The sequence below is a fragment of the Chrysemys picta genome, chromosome 7 (genome assembly GCF_011386835.1).
Source record: "Chrysemys picta bellii isolate R12L10 chromosome 7, ASM1138683v2, whole genome shotgun sequence".
Lineage (NCBI taxonomy): Eukaryota > Metazoa > Chordata > Testudines > Emydidae > Chrysemys > Chrysemys picta.
This window is the reverse complement of record NC_088797.1, coordinates 108167004-108186250: the sequence shown is the minus strand read 5'-3', so window position 1 is coordinate 108186250 and position 19247 is coordinate 108167004. Positions and strand designations below refer to the sequence as shown.

Genomic DNA, 19247 nt, shown 5'->3' with positions numbered 1-19247 from the left:
AGAGGTGGTAAGACAACTCCCACCTGTTTATGCTCTCTGTATGTGTGTATATATATCTCCTCAATATATGTTCCATTCTATATGCATCCGAAGAAGTGGGCTATAGTCCACGAAAGCTTATGCTCTAATAAATTTGTTAGTCTCTAAGGTGCCACAAGTCCTCCTGTACATCTTAAGTTATCATCAAGGAAACAGATGTGAACCTCCGGTAACATACCAGTATATTAACATGTGCAATTTCCAGTTCAACTAGCTCCCAAACTTGACAGAATCTACAAAGTATGTGAAAACTGGGCCTCTCCTTGTACAGTCATCACCATTTAAAACTTAACACTTACCAGCAGTTCCCTCCCAGCTATGTGCTGTTTTAAGTACACAGCAAAACGATAGTACCTGCAGGGCAACTAGTCACAGATGTTGACTTTTGAATGGCTACCATTGTGCAACATTCTTAACATTGGATTGCTTGTTTGACCAAATGAAATTGCACACTCTCAGGGCTAAATTTTCAGAGGCAAAAAAGAAAAAAAATCTGCCTGTGTTACACACAGTGAGGCAAATTCCATACATCCCCTGCTGGGGATATCCCAACGTGAAGGAGCCCCCAGCAGACAGAGCTGGCCGAGCCAGCTCCTACATCACCATCCCCACAGGGTTTGCTTCAGGGAGCATGGCAGGGCTGCAGAGGGACTCAGAGAGGACAGGAAGGAAGGAACCTTGATAATTGGCACAAATTAGAGTAGCCCCCTAGGTCTGTCCAGGTGAGCCCTTTCATGCTTGCAAAGCCCCATTGACTTCAGAGGGGTTCCATGAAGGAGCAGGGATCCAGCCATGTGGTGCTTTTGGTAGCACCAGGCCTTAATGAACAGGTTTTGTGAGATTGTTCTATGCACAGAGAGCATTGTGGATAAAGGGAACGAGAGAAGAAAACAAAGCGAGCATGATGGATACTGTCATTGGCGCAGTGAGGGGGTACAGGGCAGCCTACCAAATGTGAACAGGGCTGGTGGTTTCAGCTGAGTGCCTGGCCGTAGGGGATGTATGTCACCATGACACTACTATCAGAACTGGCACTAACTTGCCACCTGGTTGGCAGTCTCAACAGAAAGGCCAAAAACTGAATGGACATGGCAACTGTTCTGCTTTCTCACCCTTGGCAGTGGTCCCTACAAGGCTGAGGCACTTTGGTGGGGGTGTGTTGAGAAGCTTTCTTTACTACTGTCCATTCCTAGGCCATGGAAAGAGAGGGCGTCAGTCTGAAAAGCTCTTAATCTGGCACCTTCACATGCACTACATTTCCTGAAAGAAAAAATAAATAGCAGGAGGAGGGGAACAATTCCTCATGTCATCCGCTTCCTCAGAATTGTATATTTATAGACTGTTTGGTACAGTAACTACAGAAATCTAAAACATAGGCGAATTGGGACTACTCAAGGAGTAGGTTACTACCAGCATGAACGAGGGAGGGGGAATCTGCCCCTAAATATACATAGACAGCTGTGTGCTTACTGCAGTTATACAATATTTGTGTTTAAAGACTGTCGCATCAGCGTTCTGACATGCACAGATGGGAAATACATTATCCATGGTTCTCAGTTGCATAATAGCATTCTGTAGCGTGCTGTCTTCAGGGCAGCTTTTGGACTACATGCTACAGATCTCTGCTGTGAGCTGCCGAACACTATCAGGCAGGTGAAAATCACTGATAGTCAAGTTCTCACAGGACTACACATTTACATGATGCAGATAAATTCGTGGCCCTGCAAATGTATAGCCACAAAAATTCACCCAGCTGAGGGCTGAACATTCAGAATGAATTAACACAGGTGGAGACAGAGTTTCTAAATGGACCTGATCCAATGTCCATTTAAGACAATGGAAAAACTCCCATTGGCTTCAGTGGGTCTGAGATCAGGCTCTAAGGGCCAGATTGTGCCCACCCCAACTCATGGTGAGTAGTCCCTTACTTAATTAGTAGTCCCATTGGAATGAATGGAACTACTCGTGGAGGAAGGGACTGCTCAACATGAGTAAGGGTGGCAGAATATGGCCCTGAGGGTCTGATCCCACACACACTGTAGTCACTGAGTATCTCTACACTGCAAAAAAAAAAAAAGCCCCACAATAGCGAGTCTCAGAGCCTGGGTCAGCTGACTTGGGCTCACACAGCTTGCACTGCGGGGCTAAAAATAGAATCATAGAATATCAGGGTTGGAAGGGACCTCAGGAAATCATCTAGTCCAACCCCTGCTCAAAGCAGGACCAATCCCCAACTAAATCATTCCAGCCAGGGCTTTGTCAAGCCGGGCCTTAAAAACCTCTAAGGAAGAAGATTCCGCCACCTCCAAGGTAACCCATTCCAGTGCTTCACCACCCTCCTAGTGAAATAGTTTTTCCTAATATCCAGTCTAAACCTCCCCCACTGCAACTTGAGACCATTACTCCTTGTTCTGTCATCTGCTACCACCGAGAACAGAGAATAGCAGCATAGATGTTTCCACTGGGCTAAAAATAGCAGCATAGACGTTCCCATTGAGGCTAGAGTCTGAGATCCGAGACCCCCCCACCACACACACACCAGGATTCAGAGCCCAGGCTCCAGCCTGAGCCTGAATGTCTACATTGCTATGTTGAGCCCAAAGCACAAGTCCTGCGGGTCTTTTTGCAGTATAGATGTACATGATGGGATTCTTACCATTTTCTTGAATGGGCATTGGATCAGGCCCTTAGTGGCCAGAGATGAGAGAGACTATTCTGTGTCTTGTTTCCTGCTCTCTGTGTCTGAGTTCCCACTGCTAGTCAGGGATGTACTAACTCATTCGGTTTGCAGCACTGGACCTCCATTCATTGAGAATGTTAGGATGGAAGCAGGAAATTGTCTAAGAAAATTGATAGGATTTCAAATTAGATTTATTTTGCCTAACAGCTTTTCTTTTCTTTTCTTTTCTTTTCTTTTCTTTTCTTTTCTTTTCACTTGTCCTTATTCTTTGTAAAAGACCAACTTACTCTATGTTAGAAATGGAAGAGCACACACTGGTGAATTTTACAGGAATCAAAGATGCAAGAAACCTTCTGTAGTACAGTGGTTCTCAAAGCCAGTCCACCGTTTGTTCAGGGAAAGCCCCTGGCAGGCCGGGCCAATTTGTTTACCTGCCGCGTCTGCAGGTTAAGCTCATCGCGGTTCGCCACTCCAGGCCAATGGGGGATGCGGGAAGCAGCACGGGCCGTGGGATGTGCTGGCCGCCCTTCCTGCAGCCCCCATTGGCCTGGAGCAGTGAACTGCAGCCAGTGGGAGCCGAGATCAGCCGAACCTGCGGACACGGCAGGTAAAAAAACCAACCCGGCCCTCCAAGGGCTTTCCCTGAACAAGCGGCGGCCTGGCTTTGAGAACCACTGCTGTAGTATATATAACGTTTTGAAGGTACATAGCTCTTTTCATCAAAGGGTCTCAAAGCACTTCGTAGAATCATAGAAGATTAGGATTGGAAGAGACCTCAGGAGGTCATCTGGTCCAACCGCCTGCCCAAAGCAAGACCAACACCAACTAAATCATCCCAGCCAGGGCTTTGTCAAGCTGGGCCTTAAAAACCTCTAAGAGTGGAGAGTCCACCACTTCCCTAGGTGAACTTTATGAACATTAATTAATTGGGATTTATCCCAGATTTCAGATAAATGAATAAATCTGATATACTCTGATACACTTTCTCTCTGGTTTTGAGCAAGTCCCTTAACTTCCCTGAGTGACAGTAAACAAATATCACCAGACGGAAAGTTTATCAGGATGGATGAATTAATTAATTAAAGTGTGTAAAGTGCTTTGAAGACAAAAACCCTGTATAGGTGCTTAAGGCATTATCACCATCATTTTATTATATTTATTTAAGCCTTACAATACCCACTGGGAGACTGGAAAGGTTTTTATGATACCTGTTTCACAGGATGGTAAGCTGAGTCACAAAGAGGTGAAGTTACTTGTCAGAAATCAAACAGTGATTCAGGAGTAAAGCGAGAAATGGAACCTGAGTCCTGACTTCCAGTCCCCTGCTCTAACTACTGGAAACACTCCTTCCTGTCCTGTGTCACATTGCCCACCTTCTTGCTAACGCTTACAAAATCATCTTGTGTTTTCAATGTTCCTTAGAAGATTTTCAGAAACGATCTCCATTGAGATTAGTTTTCTGATTTATCTTGCCTGTGCTCTGCTTTCCGCCTTGATTTCTAATAAGACCTGCTTGATCCTCCTCCTCCCTTGCCCCCAAATAGTTTTTATCACCATCTCCTCTCCCTTTTGCTGTGTTTTTTATGTTATTCCTGAGGGAAAGCCCTGCGCTTTGAATGCACTCCATTTGAAGGGTACGGTTGTGCCCGAAGCAATCTGTGAATACAAATGGGCAGAGGCCACAGCAGCATGTCCTCTGTAAGGGCATTCTGCATTGTCAGAGAAACCTCTGAAGGATTCCTATCGCGTTCATAGCTGTCAGCTTCCTTTCCCCTCATTCTGCACACTAGATGGAAAAAAACAGGCTGCCTCCTTTCACTGTTACCGAGTCAGGGGCATGGGAAGATGAAGTGGCTCTCAGATGTGGTAGGAAGCAGAGAGGGTAGGAGAACGGCTACTAAATTGGGACAGTGGGTAATCCTTTGGCTGAGAGGAACCCTAATATGCAGCGGGCAGGGTTGAGGGAGGGCATGAGGAAGCCATACATTCTACCATGGCACCAGTATATTGTATCATGACTTAGCCCTGTTAGCTCTTTTTTCTTCGTTTGCTTCAGATTGCTGTGAAATACCTGCATTTCCCAGGTGTTGGAGGGACTGGGCCTGCCTCCCAAACAACTAAATTGCACTCAAAGATCTTTTAATAATATAGGTCTTAAATTTCATGTAGATGGAACATGAGCAGGATTCTCTCCCCACTGATTTTAGTCTTAGCAATTACATAAACTGCTTTTAATTTCCTCATGTCCTCTTATATGTTCATCAAGGAACTGGACAGACCCAAGGTCCAGCACAGTCATTCAAGCCTGGCATCCCAAACCTGTCTGTCTACCCTCTCCCCACATCCTGAGGGAAAACAAAGGAGCTGCAACATTGATAGCATTCTAACCTTGCTGCTGGGCTGCCTGCCATCCAGGACTATGGCTCTGGGTTTGTTCACAAGTGCATATGTCCATGTCTCACCACCCTGTGCTGCATCCTGGTGAATAGGCGCAGCACTGAAGTATAATCCTGCTCTCTCAAGTACTCCAATTCAGAGCGAAGGATTTCAGTATACCTCAGCACCCTTCCTGCCCACAGGGCTAAAGCAAAGGGAGGTGTGGCATGCATGCATGTGTTTGGACACCGAAACACACCCACTCAGTTCTAATTTTAGGTCTCATTGAGCTCATTCTTTTTAAACAAATATTATCTCTAGAGTTTTATACACAAGGACACCCCTGTTAGCATCACCAGGCAGCCAACTGGCTAGGAAGCAAACAAATGAGCATAGTGCTTCAGGTTTCAGAGTGGTAGCCATTAGTCTGTATCAGCAAAAATAATGAGGAGTCCTTGTGGCACCTTAGAGATTAACAAATTTATTTGGGCATAAGCTTTCATGGGCTAGAACCCACTTCTTCAGATGCATGGAGTGGAAAATACAGGAGCAGGTATAAATACATGAAAGGACGGGGGTTGCCTTACCAAGTGTGAGGCCAGTCTAACGAGATAAATCTATTAACAGCAGGATACCAAGGGAGGAAAAATAACTTTTGAAGTGATAAAGAGAGTGGCCCATTACCAACAGTTGACAAGAAGGTGAGTAACAGTAGGGAGAAATTAGTATTGGGAAAATTAGGTTTAGCTTGCGTAATGACCCAACCACTCCCAGTCTTTATTCAGGCTTAATCAGATGGTATCCAGTTTGCAAATTAATTCCAGTTCTGCAGTTTCACGTTGGAGTCTGTTTTTGAAATTTTTTTGTTGAAGAATTGCCACTTTTAGGTCTGTTACTGAGTGACCAGAGAGATTGAAGTGTTCTCTTACTCGTTTATGAATGTTATGATTCCTGATGCCAGATTTGTGTCCATTTATTCTTTTGCATAGAGACTGTCCGGTCTGGCCAATGTACATGGCAGAGGGGCATTGCTGGCACATGATGGCATATATCACATTGATAGATGTGCTGGTGAATGAGCCCCTCATGGTGTAGCTGATGTGGCTAGGTCCTATGATGGTGTCCCTTGAATAGATATGTGGACAGAGTTGGCACCGGGCTTTGTTGCAGGGTTTGGTTCCTCGGTTGGTGTTTTTGTTGTGTGTGCAAAAAAAAAGTTATTTTTCCTCCCTTGGTATCCTGCTGTTAATAGATTTATCTCGTTAGACTGGCCTCACACTTGGTAAGGCAACCCCCATCCTTTCATGTATTTATACCTGCTCCTGTATTTTCCACTCCATGCATCTGATGAAGTGGGTTTTAGCCCACGAAAGCTTATGCCCAAATACATTTGTTAGTCTTTAAGGTGCCACAAGGACTTCTCATTGATAGTGCTTCAGTTTAACTTGTTCAGCATGCCTATGTTTAAAAAGTGAACTTATTTGCCTCAGAAAATGCATTCCAACTAGGCAGGAAAGCAGAGATCTAGGTAACTAGTTCCTAAGATTTTTCTCTTTTTCTGATTTACAGGAGAAAATACTTCCCTAACCTCTCAATCCATTTGTTTTCCTGCATTTTGATGGTTTGTTTCCTGAAGAAACACTCTACCTAGTCTGTTTTTCTGCTCTGTTAAAACTGTAGCCTTTTCACATGATATGGAACAATTAAGAGGCAAACCCACAGATTTCCCCTAGATGTTAGCAAACAATTTGGCTGTTAATTTAACCTGTTTATGGATTCTTGCATGTAAATTAGATGCAATTAAACACAATTAAGCTGCGTGTGCTGTTCTGGGAGGTAAGAGAAGCGAGATGGAGGTTGCTAGGAATCTGTGACATAGATGACTTCTTGTGCAGGCTTGTTTTCTGTTGCTCTTGCAAGTGCATTTACCAGAAACAGAGAGTGCAGTGAGGTAGTTGCCAGTACCACATCCATAGAGGGTGTCATTATGATATTCCTTATTGTTAGATCTTTTTGTGGAAGTGTTTCGTAATCTCTGATTAAAAAATCTAATAATAGAAAAGAAAAGAAAGCATCTAATAATTAGAGACAGACCCAAGCTTTTTCTTGGTTATTATTTGTATTATGATAGGGCCTGGGGCCCCACCTAAAGTTGAAAGCCCATTGTGGTAGGCTATGTGCAATTATAGAGTTAGAGACAGTACCCTGCCCCAACAAGCTTACAGTTAGACTAGGCAAGACCGGGAAAGGATGGTAAACTGAGGCATTCTGAGATTCACTGACTTGCCCAAAGTCACACAGGAATTTTGTGGCAGTCAGGAATTGAATCCAGCTCTCCTGAGTCCCAGACTAGTGTGTCAGCCACCAGGCTATTTTTCCTCTCTTCAAAGGGAGTTCTGCACATCAGTCTGAGGTTTGATCATTGCACAGATCTGATTATGTAGTTCCCCAAAGCTCGGAGGTGCTTAGATTTGGAGTTTTGGTCCCAGCCCATTATAGAGATAATGGTCAGCTACAAAGCTCAGAGTCAGATCCAAACCTCTTCAAAGTTGGGAGCTCAGTTCTGTGGTTTTGGTGCTGGTTCATCTCAAATTATAATGTCACAGAAACATACTCTATAGACATTTACTAACGATGCATCGACGTGCTGTCCATCATAGTGATTTATTTGGATTTGCAGTGCTGAACTAATTAAATTACCCATGTTGGACTAAAAAAAGAGTTTCTCTTGTAGCACTCAGTAAAATTATTGCCTCTGTCTAAAGAGACTAGCAAAGGTTAACAGTATCTGTTTACATTGCTAATAAAGAAAATCCTGTTAAACTGTGTCTGATGCCGTTTACAGGTTCAGTAAGAGTCCTGAAGAACACATTGCCAAGAGAAACAGTTTTAGACTTTTTAATCTAATTTTATGTGGGGGGAGTGTATCCTGTTTAATTAGCGAGTAAGTGGGAACTGTGCTCTGACACAAAGAGATTCCCCTGTATAAACGCAAGGAGGTTGTGTGGAATGATGTTTAGCTCTCACAGTGCTATATTGCAGAAAAGGTCAATGACAGGGGGACACATATTGTTACAGATTAGATTTGCCAAATGACTTCAGCATTGTACACTGGAATGCAAGATCATTTGTCATGTTCACATTAACATCTGTACCTTTCTTTGGCCCTGCATGCTGTTTTCCTTCACACCCCTATTTTTAAGGAACAGTGCAAGTAGCTAATTTTAATCCATCATGTCAATCATGTGTTAGTTGGTTACCATCTGCTCCTATTCTCTGAAGTCAAGTTTCTGCTGGTCTAGTTGAGGTTGATCTGAATAATCTAACTATTTTCATCCCTGTGGCCATGGCAATCCATGTCAACTGTCTCAGTTTACACTCTCATGTGTTAAGCCTTTTATATTTTATCCACATAGTGCTTCAGCTCAGCTGTTCCCATTTCGTTCTTCGTATGTTTGTTAAAGAGTAATACAAGCAAAGTACTTAAAAAAAAAGACATTCCAACCAGCATGTTAGTTTCTCTAGTGCAGAGTTGTATGATCACTGTGTATTCAGTGTGAAGTAACCCACTTGTACTTATGCAGGGGGGTTGCTATCAACTTCTCAAACTGCCTACATGATCTAATAACATTCTGGTTAACGTACATTCTAAGACTTGGGGTCCTTTCTGATAAATGGTTCCTTATGATTATGTGTTTAGGGGTTCACCCCCACCAAAACCAGACACTCACCTGGAATCACACATACAAAGGTACACATTAGCCAATCCTAAAGTAATAATGGACAAGAATCATTTTTGGGGGGGGGAGGGGAAGTAGTTACACTGAAAGTGTCCATTGCATATGAATAGTCTATTATCCAGTCCCCCAAAACATCCTCTTAAATGTAAAATATCTCATATGTATATAGCTGTATTCATTTCAGAGAATCCCAAAGCACATTACATACTAATGTGCAAATAATACCTGGATCACTTCATTCACCACAGCTATGCATTGTGGTGATGACCTGAGGTCAGAGACTCAAAGTGCATTCCTCACTCCCACCAAAGGAAAAGCCCACATGGGTAGAGACACTGCCAGCTTACTTTCTGAGTGAAGATACTATAAATATGGATTCAAAGAAAGATCCTTGATCTCTGGACTGTTCGGATTCTAACAAGGCAAAATGACTGCATGAGAAGACAGAGATCCCCAGAGTTATTCTGGGCAGCCCTGAGAGACTTTTAGGAAACTGACAGATTACTACATCTCTGTCACCATTTGGAATTATAGACTGTGACTCACTTGTACATAGATTTTACCTGCTTTAACCTCTCATTAACTCTCATTCTGTTTCTTAGCTAATAAATCTTTAGTTAGTTTATTGTAGAATTGGCTGCATTGCATTACAACATTGTCTTTGGTGTAAAATCTGGAGTACCAATTGATCTGGGGTAAGTGACTGCTCTCTTGGGACTGGGAGAAACCTGATGTGGTGTGATTTTGTATCACAAAGTTCAGTTAGTCTGGGTGGCAAGATAGGCTGGGGAGTCAAAGGGGTCTGTCTGTGACTCCATAGGAAGACTGTTACAGTGATCCAGGAGTACACATTTGTCACTGGCTTGGTGAAATCTAATTATAGAACATACCCGACCAGTTGGGGTGTCTGCCCTTGTTTTTTGACAGTCTGTCCTGAGATAGGCACTCACAGTTGTGAGCCACCCCAGACAGCATGACTTACTCCGGTAAAAGTTGCCAGGTGACCTTTAATGACCACAGGTGATCAGGACTTTGGTTTTACATTTTATCTGAAAGAGGTCACCTCTGTTAGCAGGTACCCCTAATACCATGATAGGCCATATCTATTGATTCAGTATGAAGAGTAGTTGAAATCATCACCACTATTTTCTGAACTATCCTAGTATTCCCTAGCTACCTCACTTCCAAGTATTGATCTAGATAGACCCAGTTTAGCCTGAGAGATGTGAAAGGATCAAAGCATTCAATGCTCTGGCAGTTGACTTTTTAAAATAGTGAAAATGAGAAATGATTCCTTGGAGAACATAGTGGCTAGTCCTCTGATACTCATGAGTGATAACCGAGTCAGGATCTGTTTGATTGTATTGTATCACACCAAATACAATCATATGATGTGATGTTCTGATAATTACAAACTGGCCTTTTAAACAACATATTCACTTGGGGTGACAGTCACCTTCTGTGCAGAGGGCCAGCACAAGGCCCACGCACCACTAAGTCCCATCTAAGCTCACAAAATAACATTTAAGTGGCAAATAAGCTTTATGCTGGCCAAATGCATAGAGCATGAATTTCACTCTTCATGAGTACTTGAGAAAAGTCAGTGGGAAAATGTCTCGTGCCTGGACATTACTAAAGTTCTCCAAACCCACCAACTGCAAGCTGTAGACAGCTTTTCAGGAGCGTCTTGCACTGTTCTTTTTATACACTGGAGCAAAATTAGGCAAAACTCCCATAAACCTTGTATCCTAAAATGTCCCACTCTTGTAGCTTCGCCAGTGGTATTAACAGTCAAGTACTGTTGTATACAAGGCTCCTATAGCCACCAGCATGTGTATCGTCAGGTTGTGTAGGCTTGTTCTGAGTAGGGTTAGACAATAGTGCTTAATATGCCAGCACATGCCAGAACCACTGTCTCCACTAGCACTTCCATAGTGGTGGAGCAATAGCAACAGGGGGAAAGTTAAGCAACAATATTCTAACGTAGAGGGGGTAACTTCAACAGGAGTTTGACAGCAGCCGGGCTGCAGGATTGGCTGGTGTGTCATCGCTCATTCCACAAGGGAACTCCTACTGATGTCAATGAGAATTCCCTGCATGGCAGGAGTGCTAGCTATACACTGAGACCAAGCAGTCATGATGTTGTAAACAAACTGGGAGCCCAGTTTACCTGCCTGAGAGGAATGAAAGGCTGAGTCACTGCTGCAGGGACTTTGAAGCCGTGGTTCTAGTTCTAGGTATTTCACAGCTGAGGCTTGGAGTACTAAGCCATCCTCTCCAGCTTTGTTGTCCCTAAAGACTGCATCAGTATTGGCTGTTACTCTGGAGGTAAATGTACATGTTTCTGTAATTTAAATGAGAATGCTCCTTCTCTAAGCAGAATTTAGTGCTCATGAAAGGTGCCAGCCTTTTGGACCTCAATGGAGGGAGGGGAGACTCCTTACAAGAACCATCAGTGGGAACAGCAATGGTCTCCCCCTCAGGTGCAGAGGGCGCTGAGTGGGGGTACAAAGGTATCAAACTTTACTAAAAGCAGAAAAGAAAATGGGGAGGATGGAGCAAGGTCAAAGGTGAAGTAGGAAGGAGCCAGTGGGGACAATGGGCAGAGAACCTGTGGCAATGTCCACTGCCTCATGAAGTATGACAGATTGATAGTCCTGGATAATGAGCTTCTCTGTTCAGCCTCAACAGGTACGTTACACAACCCCAACCTGGGAAGGACAATCTGTACAGCTCAGAGGGTAGTTCACTTTTGGTACTGATTCAGTCCTTGTCCCGGCCACTTGGGGCTTGTCTACACGAGAACACTCAGAAAAGTAATCCAAATTAACTTTTAAAATGGATTAGTTAAACCACATTAAACCCCTGTATGGATTCTCTTATTCAGAATGGAAGTGGCCTTAATTTGATTCAGTTTAATTCACTGCCAAAGTGACTTAGGGTCACATTTCAAAGGTATTTAAGTAGCTAAAGATGTAGGTAGTCAGTGAGACATAAGCTCTGAAAGGCTAGATTTTGAAAGGTATCTATGCACCTACAGAGGCAGATAGCTACCTAGTGGGATTTCCAGAAGTGCCTGAGCAGGTTCAGCACGTAACTCCCATTGAAACTCAATGGGAGTTAGGCACCTAATTCACATAGGTGCTTTTGTACATTCTATTTGGTGCCTATCTGCTTCTCTTGGCACCTAAATACTTTTGTAAATCTGGCTCTGCCAACATCACTTTTGAAAATGGAACTTGGGCTCCTAAATCACTTACACGCTTTTGAAAATGTTACCCTTGTCATGAGCTTTTTAGTGCTATTGTTGAAGATTCCATTGGACAGAAAACTACAATGGCCAGTATTAAACTAGGGGAAAACCATGATGGTATGATTGGCTTTTGAGATCTACCAGGCTGTCTGCATGCTGGAGAAAATGGCCAGCTTGTGTGTTGATGTCAACAGTACTAGAAATTTCCCATTTTACAGTTAGCAGAAGGGGATGGAGCTGGACTGTTTGTTCAAGATTCCTTGTTCTGCTTCACTAGGGAGTCATGGTACAATAATAAGAATATAAATTACTATTTTATTTATTAGTTTCCCCTCACGTAACGAATGTCACCATGCAGCAACTTCAAAAGTACAATGAAACAAAACAAGCAAAATCCCAAAATGTTAAACCAGTTGAAATTAAATAAACCCTCTGAACCTCTTGTTGCTGTAATTACTATTTGTTATCATTTATTACTTGTATTGAGGAGCTCTAGTCACAGACCTGGACTCTGTTGTGCCAGGTGCTGTATAAACACAGAACAAAGAGACAGCCCCTGACCCAAAGAGATTATTATTTATTGCTATTATCGTAGCACCTTGGCACTCTAGTCATGGGCCAGGACCCTATTGTGCTAGGTGCTGTACAGATACAGCAAAGCACATAAGCACATGCTTAACTTCAAGCACCTGCTTACGTCCCATTGACTTCAATGGGAATTTCTCCTGAATAGGAGAAATACATGTCCATCTATCTGTGTTTTATTTTATACAATACACGTAACATATTGCAAAGATCTCTCCTAACCAGAGTTTGCATTGTACAGAAAGCCAATTGCCATCCTGAGTTCACATCCAGAATGGGTACCAAATAGATCGTTTTAGTCCTGTCAGCTATTTGTCTGCAAAACAGAATAGAAATGGTCAGGCTGGGATAAATGGGAAGGGTGCTGCAGATGTGGACGGGGAGTACATTAGCAGAGCTGTCTGGGAAAGCTTGCAGTGCTCTGGCGTTATGTTGTGCTCGCTCACACCTTTTCCAGACATTGCTTTCAGAGTCCATCATTGGCACTGACAGTCACCTGATATTAAATCATGCCTCTTGTTAATTTTTCCACCCCTAAAAGGTTTTCCTCAAGCAAATCAGCACATGTGAAATCACACTGTGTAGTGGAAGGTCCCCAGCTGTGCAATTCTCTCATTCTCACAATCTGTTAATCTATGTAATGTGTCCACATGGTACTTGGATAGGTGTACAAAATAAATACATTACCTGGGACTAGAGTGTTGAAAGCAAACCCTATCATCTGAGAGATGGACTGACCAAGTAAAAACAGTCTGACCTTCTCAACCGCTTGCTGCTTGTGTCAGAAACACAATTGCATCTTATTGTACATATTCTTTTGTTTGCTGAATATAATTAGCTCTTATAAAATAATAAATGATTGACCAACATAATGACTTAGCAGTCAATTAATTCAGAACCCATTTGTGCAGTTTTTCTAAAGAGATGCAATTATTTTAGAGTATTGTTAGTCTATTTCAACCACTTCCTAGCAAACAGCACATTAGTGGTTTTCTAGCACTGCTAATAGTATGAGACTTAGCTTGGGTAGCTTTAGCTGTCTGAGGTACCCAGCCTCCCCTTGAAAATTCTTCAGAATTGGAGAAGTCTCCTATGGACGGATTTTCAGTCATCTTTGGTGGTACTGCAATGTCTTTGTACATCAGGGACATCTTTAAATTGGTTAACCCCGAACAGTAGCGTATCTGCAATTAGTATTACAGTATTCAGGCTGTAAGCCTAGCTTGCCCTCCTCCAAAACACACACACAGCATTACCTTGATCAGTCAAGGGTACAGAACCTTATGTTACAGATAGATCATCACTGGAGTGTTAGTTCAGCTAAGCATTTCTTATTTATTTTTTATTTTTTTGTAGCTCAGAGAATACAGTTTACTTGAAAATTCCTGTAAAAGTTTTTCTTTTTCTGAACAATTCTTACATACTGGTATTTTTTTCTGTGAATGTGAGAAAAGGAGCATATTTTAATGTGTAAAATGGAAAGAGGTCTTGTTTTTTTACACTCTGAATATCTACTCAGGATGCAAATGAACTTTCTGTACAGTTTGATTTCCGGTTCGGAAAGAGGTATCTGCTTGTATCATATGAAGTGAAATAAAGATACATATCTTTCCTTGGGCAAAACTCACATTGAAGTCAGTGGGTGAGTATGGATAGCAGGACAGAACTGAAGTCTTTATTTAATTTTTAGTGGTTTTATATTTTTTGGATTTTGCCCGTTTTAGTCCGTTGTATTTTATAAGCTGCTGTCCCATGTGTGATGTGAATGCTTATTTGGGTGAGGAAAACCTAATAAATGAAGCTGCCATCATCATCACTATTATTATTGCACCATGACACTGTAACAAAGCAGAACTAGGAGACTGAAGCACTGAGTCATGCACTAATCTTCTACATTTTAGATCAGATATTTCTGTTACAGTTGATACCAAAGTACAATCTGCTTCATGTGGCCATTTCCTTTGTTTTGCAGGTTGCTTTGTCGATCTCACAAACAAAACCAAATAGCAAAGTAATATTTTTCCCCTAGCTGCATGTTGGCCTTTGTAACCTTCTGACAAATGAAATCTCAACCAGCACGGGCTACTGAAAGAGGCTATTCCCAGCTCCTTTGTAAGGAATTCATGTACTCAAAAACTCTGAGAACTTCTGAAAAATGAACAGCAGGAAAAGGGCTCCAGGGAGCCCTAGTTCAAAAACTGAAAAATAATTTGGGACTCGTACTGACAAGTACCCACCAAATTCTCCACATCACAAATAATAATAATCTCCATGGCTACCAGACATCCGATGGGAAATGCATCTTCCCCCATTAAGACAATAACCCTCACTAAATAAAGTGTTGCCCTATACAGAAGAAAATAGGGAACTGAGAGGGAAGAGAGCTGGACAACTAAGCTCTTGTCTCTTTTCAAGGGTCTTGGAGGGAAGCCATTAAGAATAAAATCCATGTATTTTCTGATTCATAACTCAGCCCAACAGGCATAATGTTGACACATTCAGGTTAAACCCTTAGACTACATAGAGCCCACTCATTTTTCCAGGCCAAGAATTAATTCTTTTCTGTAATAGTAAACTGAAATGCTCATAAACTTTATAAAATCAGAGGCATGCAATTTCTAAAAGCTCTTGCTGATATAGATAAAATGCTATGTAAGATACAATGCATTCATTTTGGCTAAGTAGTTAATTATATAGACCATCATCCATACAAGGTATCACAGAATATTCCCCAGCCAAATCATCTGTCCATGTAGATTCGTGAAAGATATGTAGAATATAACACACAGCTAAGATCTGTAGAGATGGTGGCAAAAAGAGGGAAAAAAGAATATGAAGGCAAAACTTCAGGAAAAATGATCGAGCTTGGGGAAAATGTCAGAGTTAGCACACAGATTTGTCCCTGGCTCTGCCACTGGTCTAGTGACTCACCTTGGGCAAGTCACTTTGCCTCTCGGTGACTCTGTTTCCCCATCTGTAATGTGGGGGTGATGGTACTGACCTCCTCTGTGAAGTGCTTTAAGAGCTGCAGATTGAAAACTTTCTATTTAAGAGCCAATTATTATTGCTATTTATTATTAGAGTGAGGATTTGGTGTTATCTTCAGCCAGAGAAGAGAGATGGGGCTTTCCCATGGGATTTGAAGAGCATCACATGAGATTAATTAGGTGCAGAGAGCTAATGCAGATGATAGTGGAAGCATAGGGAAAGAGCTACCTCCCAGACGCAATAAAGAGAAAGAGAGTGGGGACAGTTTGGCATTTCTCCTCAGAGGAAGAATTCTGTGACCTTAGGGGGAGTTACTCCACCTCTCTGTGCCTTAGTGTTTTCTCTCCATCCTTTGTCTGTTTAGAATGTAAGTTCTTCAAGGCATGGACTGTCTCCTACTCTGTTTGTACAGTGCCTAGCACAATGCAATCTCATTTTGGTTGGGTCCTGTAGGCCCTGCCATAATACAAATAATTCTAGTAACAACAGCAAAACATATTCAGAAGTAAACTAGGATGAGATTGATTGATTTATCCACCATAATGGAAGGACACTAAAGAAAACTAATAGCTGCACACTGGGAAGCCTGTGAGAAGGAACACCAGTTCACACTTTTCGGTGCCATGAAAAGGCTTGCAGACGCCCTCAAACTAGAGCTATGCAAATAACAGATTTTTCAGTTTGCTGGCCATTCTAACAAATCAAAACATTAAAATTGTTTCCGGTCAACCTGAAAACAGTTTTTTTCAAAACGTTCAGTGAATCAAAAAGTAAAAGAAATCTTTTGGGTGAAACAGAACATTTCATTTCATTTTCAAGCTTTTGTTACATTTTTAATTTAAAAAAATACAATTAAAAGAAATTTGGGGAAAAAAATCTAAATGTTTTGTTTCAAAAATGTCAAAACATACATGTTTTAATATTTTTCAGAGGTTAGGGTTTTTTTTTTTTTAGGGTTTTTTCAATCAAAACAATTTGGTGAATTTAGCACAAAATTGCAAAATATTTTGGTGTCACGGAAGCTGCATTTTTTGCTGAAAAAAAGTTTTGGTAGAAAAATTTCGCCCACCTCTACATTAGATGTGACATTTAGATTGACTGGCTGTGCTGTTATCTGTGTCTAGAGTCGCTGAGAGGCATCCTTGCTAATTATCACAATTAAGCAGGTTTGGCATTTATCAGAGAAATGATTGAGTAGATTCTACTGTAGTTCTAACGATAGACAAGTGTCATCCAACAAATATTCCAAACCTGATGTGTGTCAGTGGCAATATTATAAAGGTTTCATGGGAGTACTTACCAGACTAATGGATAATTGCATTGTAACAAAACTTAACATCTGCCCTTCTCTTCATGTATTTCTGAGAAACCATAATTCATTTTTATGTGCCTGTTTATGGAACATCCACTCCCACTTCTATCAGTGTCACCCTACTCTCTCCTCTGCAGGCCTTGTGATGAGCAACACCCGGAAGTGAAGGCAGATGGATATGTGAACAACCTCGCGGAAGCAGTGGACATTATTGTGAAACAGTTGCACAAGTGATCGTGCTGTAGAAGAGACTGATTTAAAGGCACAAAGAAGTTGGACTTGACATCTGAAGCCTAGCATACAGCTCACACACCAGGCTACCTCTTCCCCTGTTCAATTCATTTCCCTCTCTTCACCTAATTTCTACACATATGCAAGTAACCGTAGGAAACCAGTAATGCTAATAGTTTGTCATTAACGGCCTGATTTTCAAAGCTTCTCATTTCTAGGTACTAAAATGAAATGCCTTAATGATTAAAAACATTAAACCTAACAGGTGCTTATGACTTCCGTGAATCGTCTGATTTTCTAGCACCCGCGCATTCCCTTGAGTGCCATGGAGCAGGAAGAACAGATAAAATTAACTGATACAAGTGGATCTAGCACCACGTGGGCCAGACTCTGTCCCTACCTAGGGAGCAGTGGGTTGCCCCAGCCCCAGCATGGAGGAATCCAAAGGCAGCATAGGTCAGGCTCTAGGCTGCCCCTTTTTGTAGATGAGTGCAGAACTTTTGTGTGTAAGATGCGTGCGCACACCAGTCCCAAGGTGAAGTTTTGGGGCAACCCCCTCGTCTTGTAATGACATCCTTGATTTCCACCTGGCTGGGTGTAACCATCTGCTAAGAGTGGCGTCTTGTTCCATATTTCTCAGCCTAGTGTGTGGGTGGCTTTGAAGCTGCTCAGGGCAGCAGTCAGGACTTGCTATCAGTGGGATTTTCAGAAATGCTCAGCATTGGCCCAACTCCACTCCAACTGAAGTCAAAGTACAAGGTCTAGGGGCCACGTAAGTCCTGCTTCGCATGGGTGTCCCACATTTGAACTGTCAGCATCTAGTCACGTTGTTTTAGTCTTCAACTGCTAAAAATAGCCTCCGATGCTTAGATGTTATTTTATGGCTGCTGGATGCCTGGCTTAATGATCTGGTGTTCGGTTCCCAGATTTAAAAAGCCAAGTAATGACTTTGCCCTGCATTGCTATTGCTTGAAAATCTTACTTGTAACAGGAAGAGGGTGGTGAAATCATCTGTGAATTAAATAGCACGCTGCTGCCTACATTAACTGCTTTATATTTTGCCCTTGTGGTTTTCAGCCATTACTAATCACTGAAGCAAATTAAATCTTGTGAATGTGCTAGGACTAATCCTGCAAGGTGCTGAGCACCCTCAACTCCTGTTGAGGCCAGTGGGAGATGAGAGCACCCAGAACCTTATGGGATTAGACGCTGATACATAGCACCTAAACACCTGGGGCCAAATTCACCCTGGATTGCAGCACCATGGACTTCACAGAAGCTACACCATGGGTGAATTCGGCCCAAAAAACTAGTGCCTGGGTAAAATGAACTCTCACGTCAAAAACCCTTGTGGTTACAGAAGAGAAAAATGCCTCATAAAGTAACAACAGAAAAAAGTGTGTACTATAGAAATAGCGTACTTTAGTGTGTACTATAGAAATAGATCAAGCTGTGTCTGTAGGATAGAGTGGGGAAGGGAGAAGGCGACATCACTCCCATTGCATAGTCTGTATAAGGGACAACCACAATTACAATCTCTGTGCTCCACCGGCACCATCAGGGACACAGTCCAGCTCAGGGGGATGAGGCAGGACTAGAGTCATGGCATGACCCCCTGCATCTGTCTCCAGAGTGGAACCAGTGCACCAGGAGAGCATGTGGCACCTGCTGCAGACTGTAAAAGTAGGTGCTCTCCTCCTGTGTGCCGGGGAACTCAAGGTAGGATTCCTCCCCGGCTCAGCCTCTGGAGCCAGGTGGCTCTCCTTCATCTGGGCTGATGCATCTTGCACAGCCTAGCCCAGGGTTAGTGTGACATCTCTCTGGGTTCTCACTGCCCAAGATTGTGATGATGTCATCATGGAAAGGATGATAAGGGAATTTTCCCATGTCTGGCAGTTTATTCAGGTTTCATGTTCAGATTTCCCCTTTTTATGCGTCTGTCAAACCTTTAATTGCATCTCTCTACATATTGACAGTTGTCTGGCGCTGCAGTGGTTTAGATTCTGGAGTTATTACAAATTGAGGAATAACATGCTTGACAGG

The 19247-nt window shown here is 42.4% G+C and overlaps 1 protein-coding gene across 2 annotated transcripts in view; it reads left to right on the top strand.

Moving 5' to 3' along the window:
* Positions 1–17479, top strand: part of LHPP (phospholysine phosphohistidine inorganic pyrophosphate phosphatase) — a 173589-nt gene extending 156110 nt beyond the window's left edge. For both annotated transcript variants that reach the window (XM_005305872.4, XM_005305874.4), the window contains one exon: positions 17111–17479. In XM_005305872.4, the coding sequence (XP_005305929.2) occupies positions 17111–17207 (97 nt within the window). In that variant the 3' untranslated portion in view covers positions 17208–17479. The remainder of the gene's footprint in view (positions 1–17110) is intronic.
* The last annotated feature ends 1768 nt before the right edge of the window (positions 17480–19247 follow it).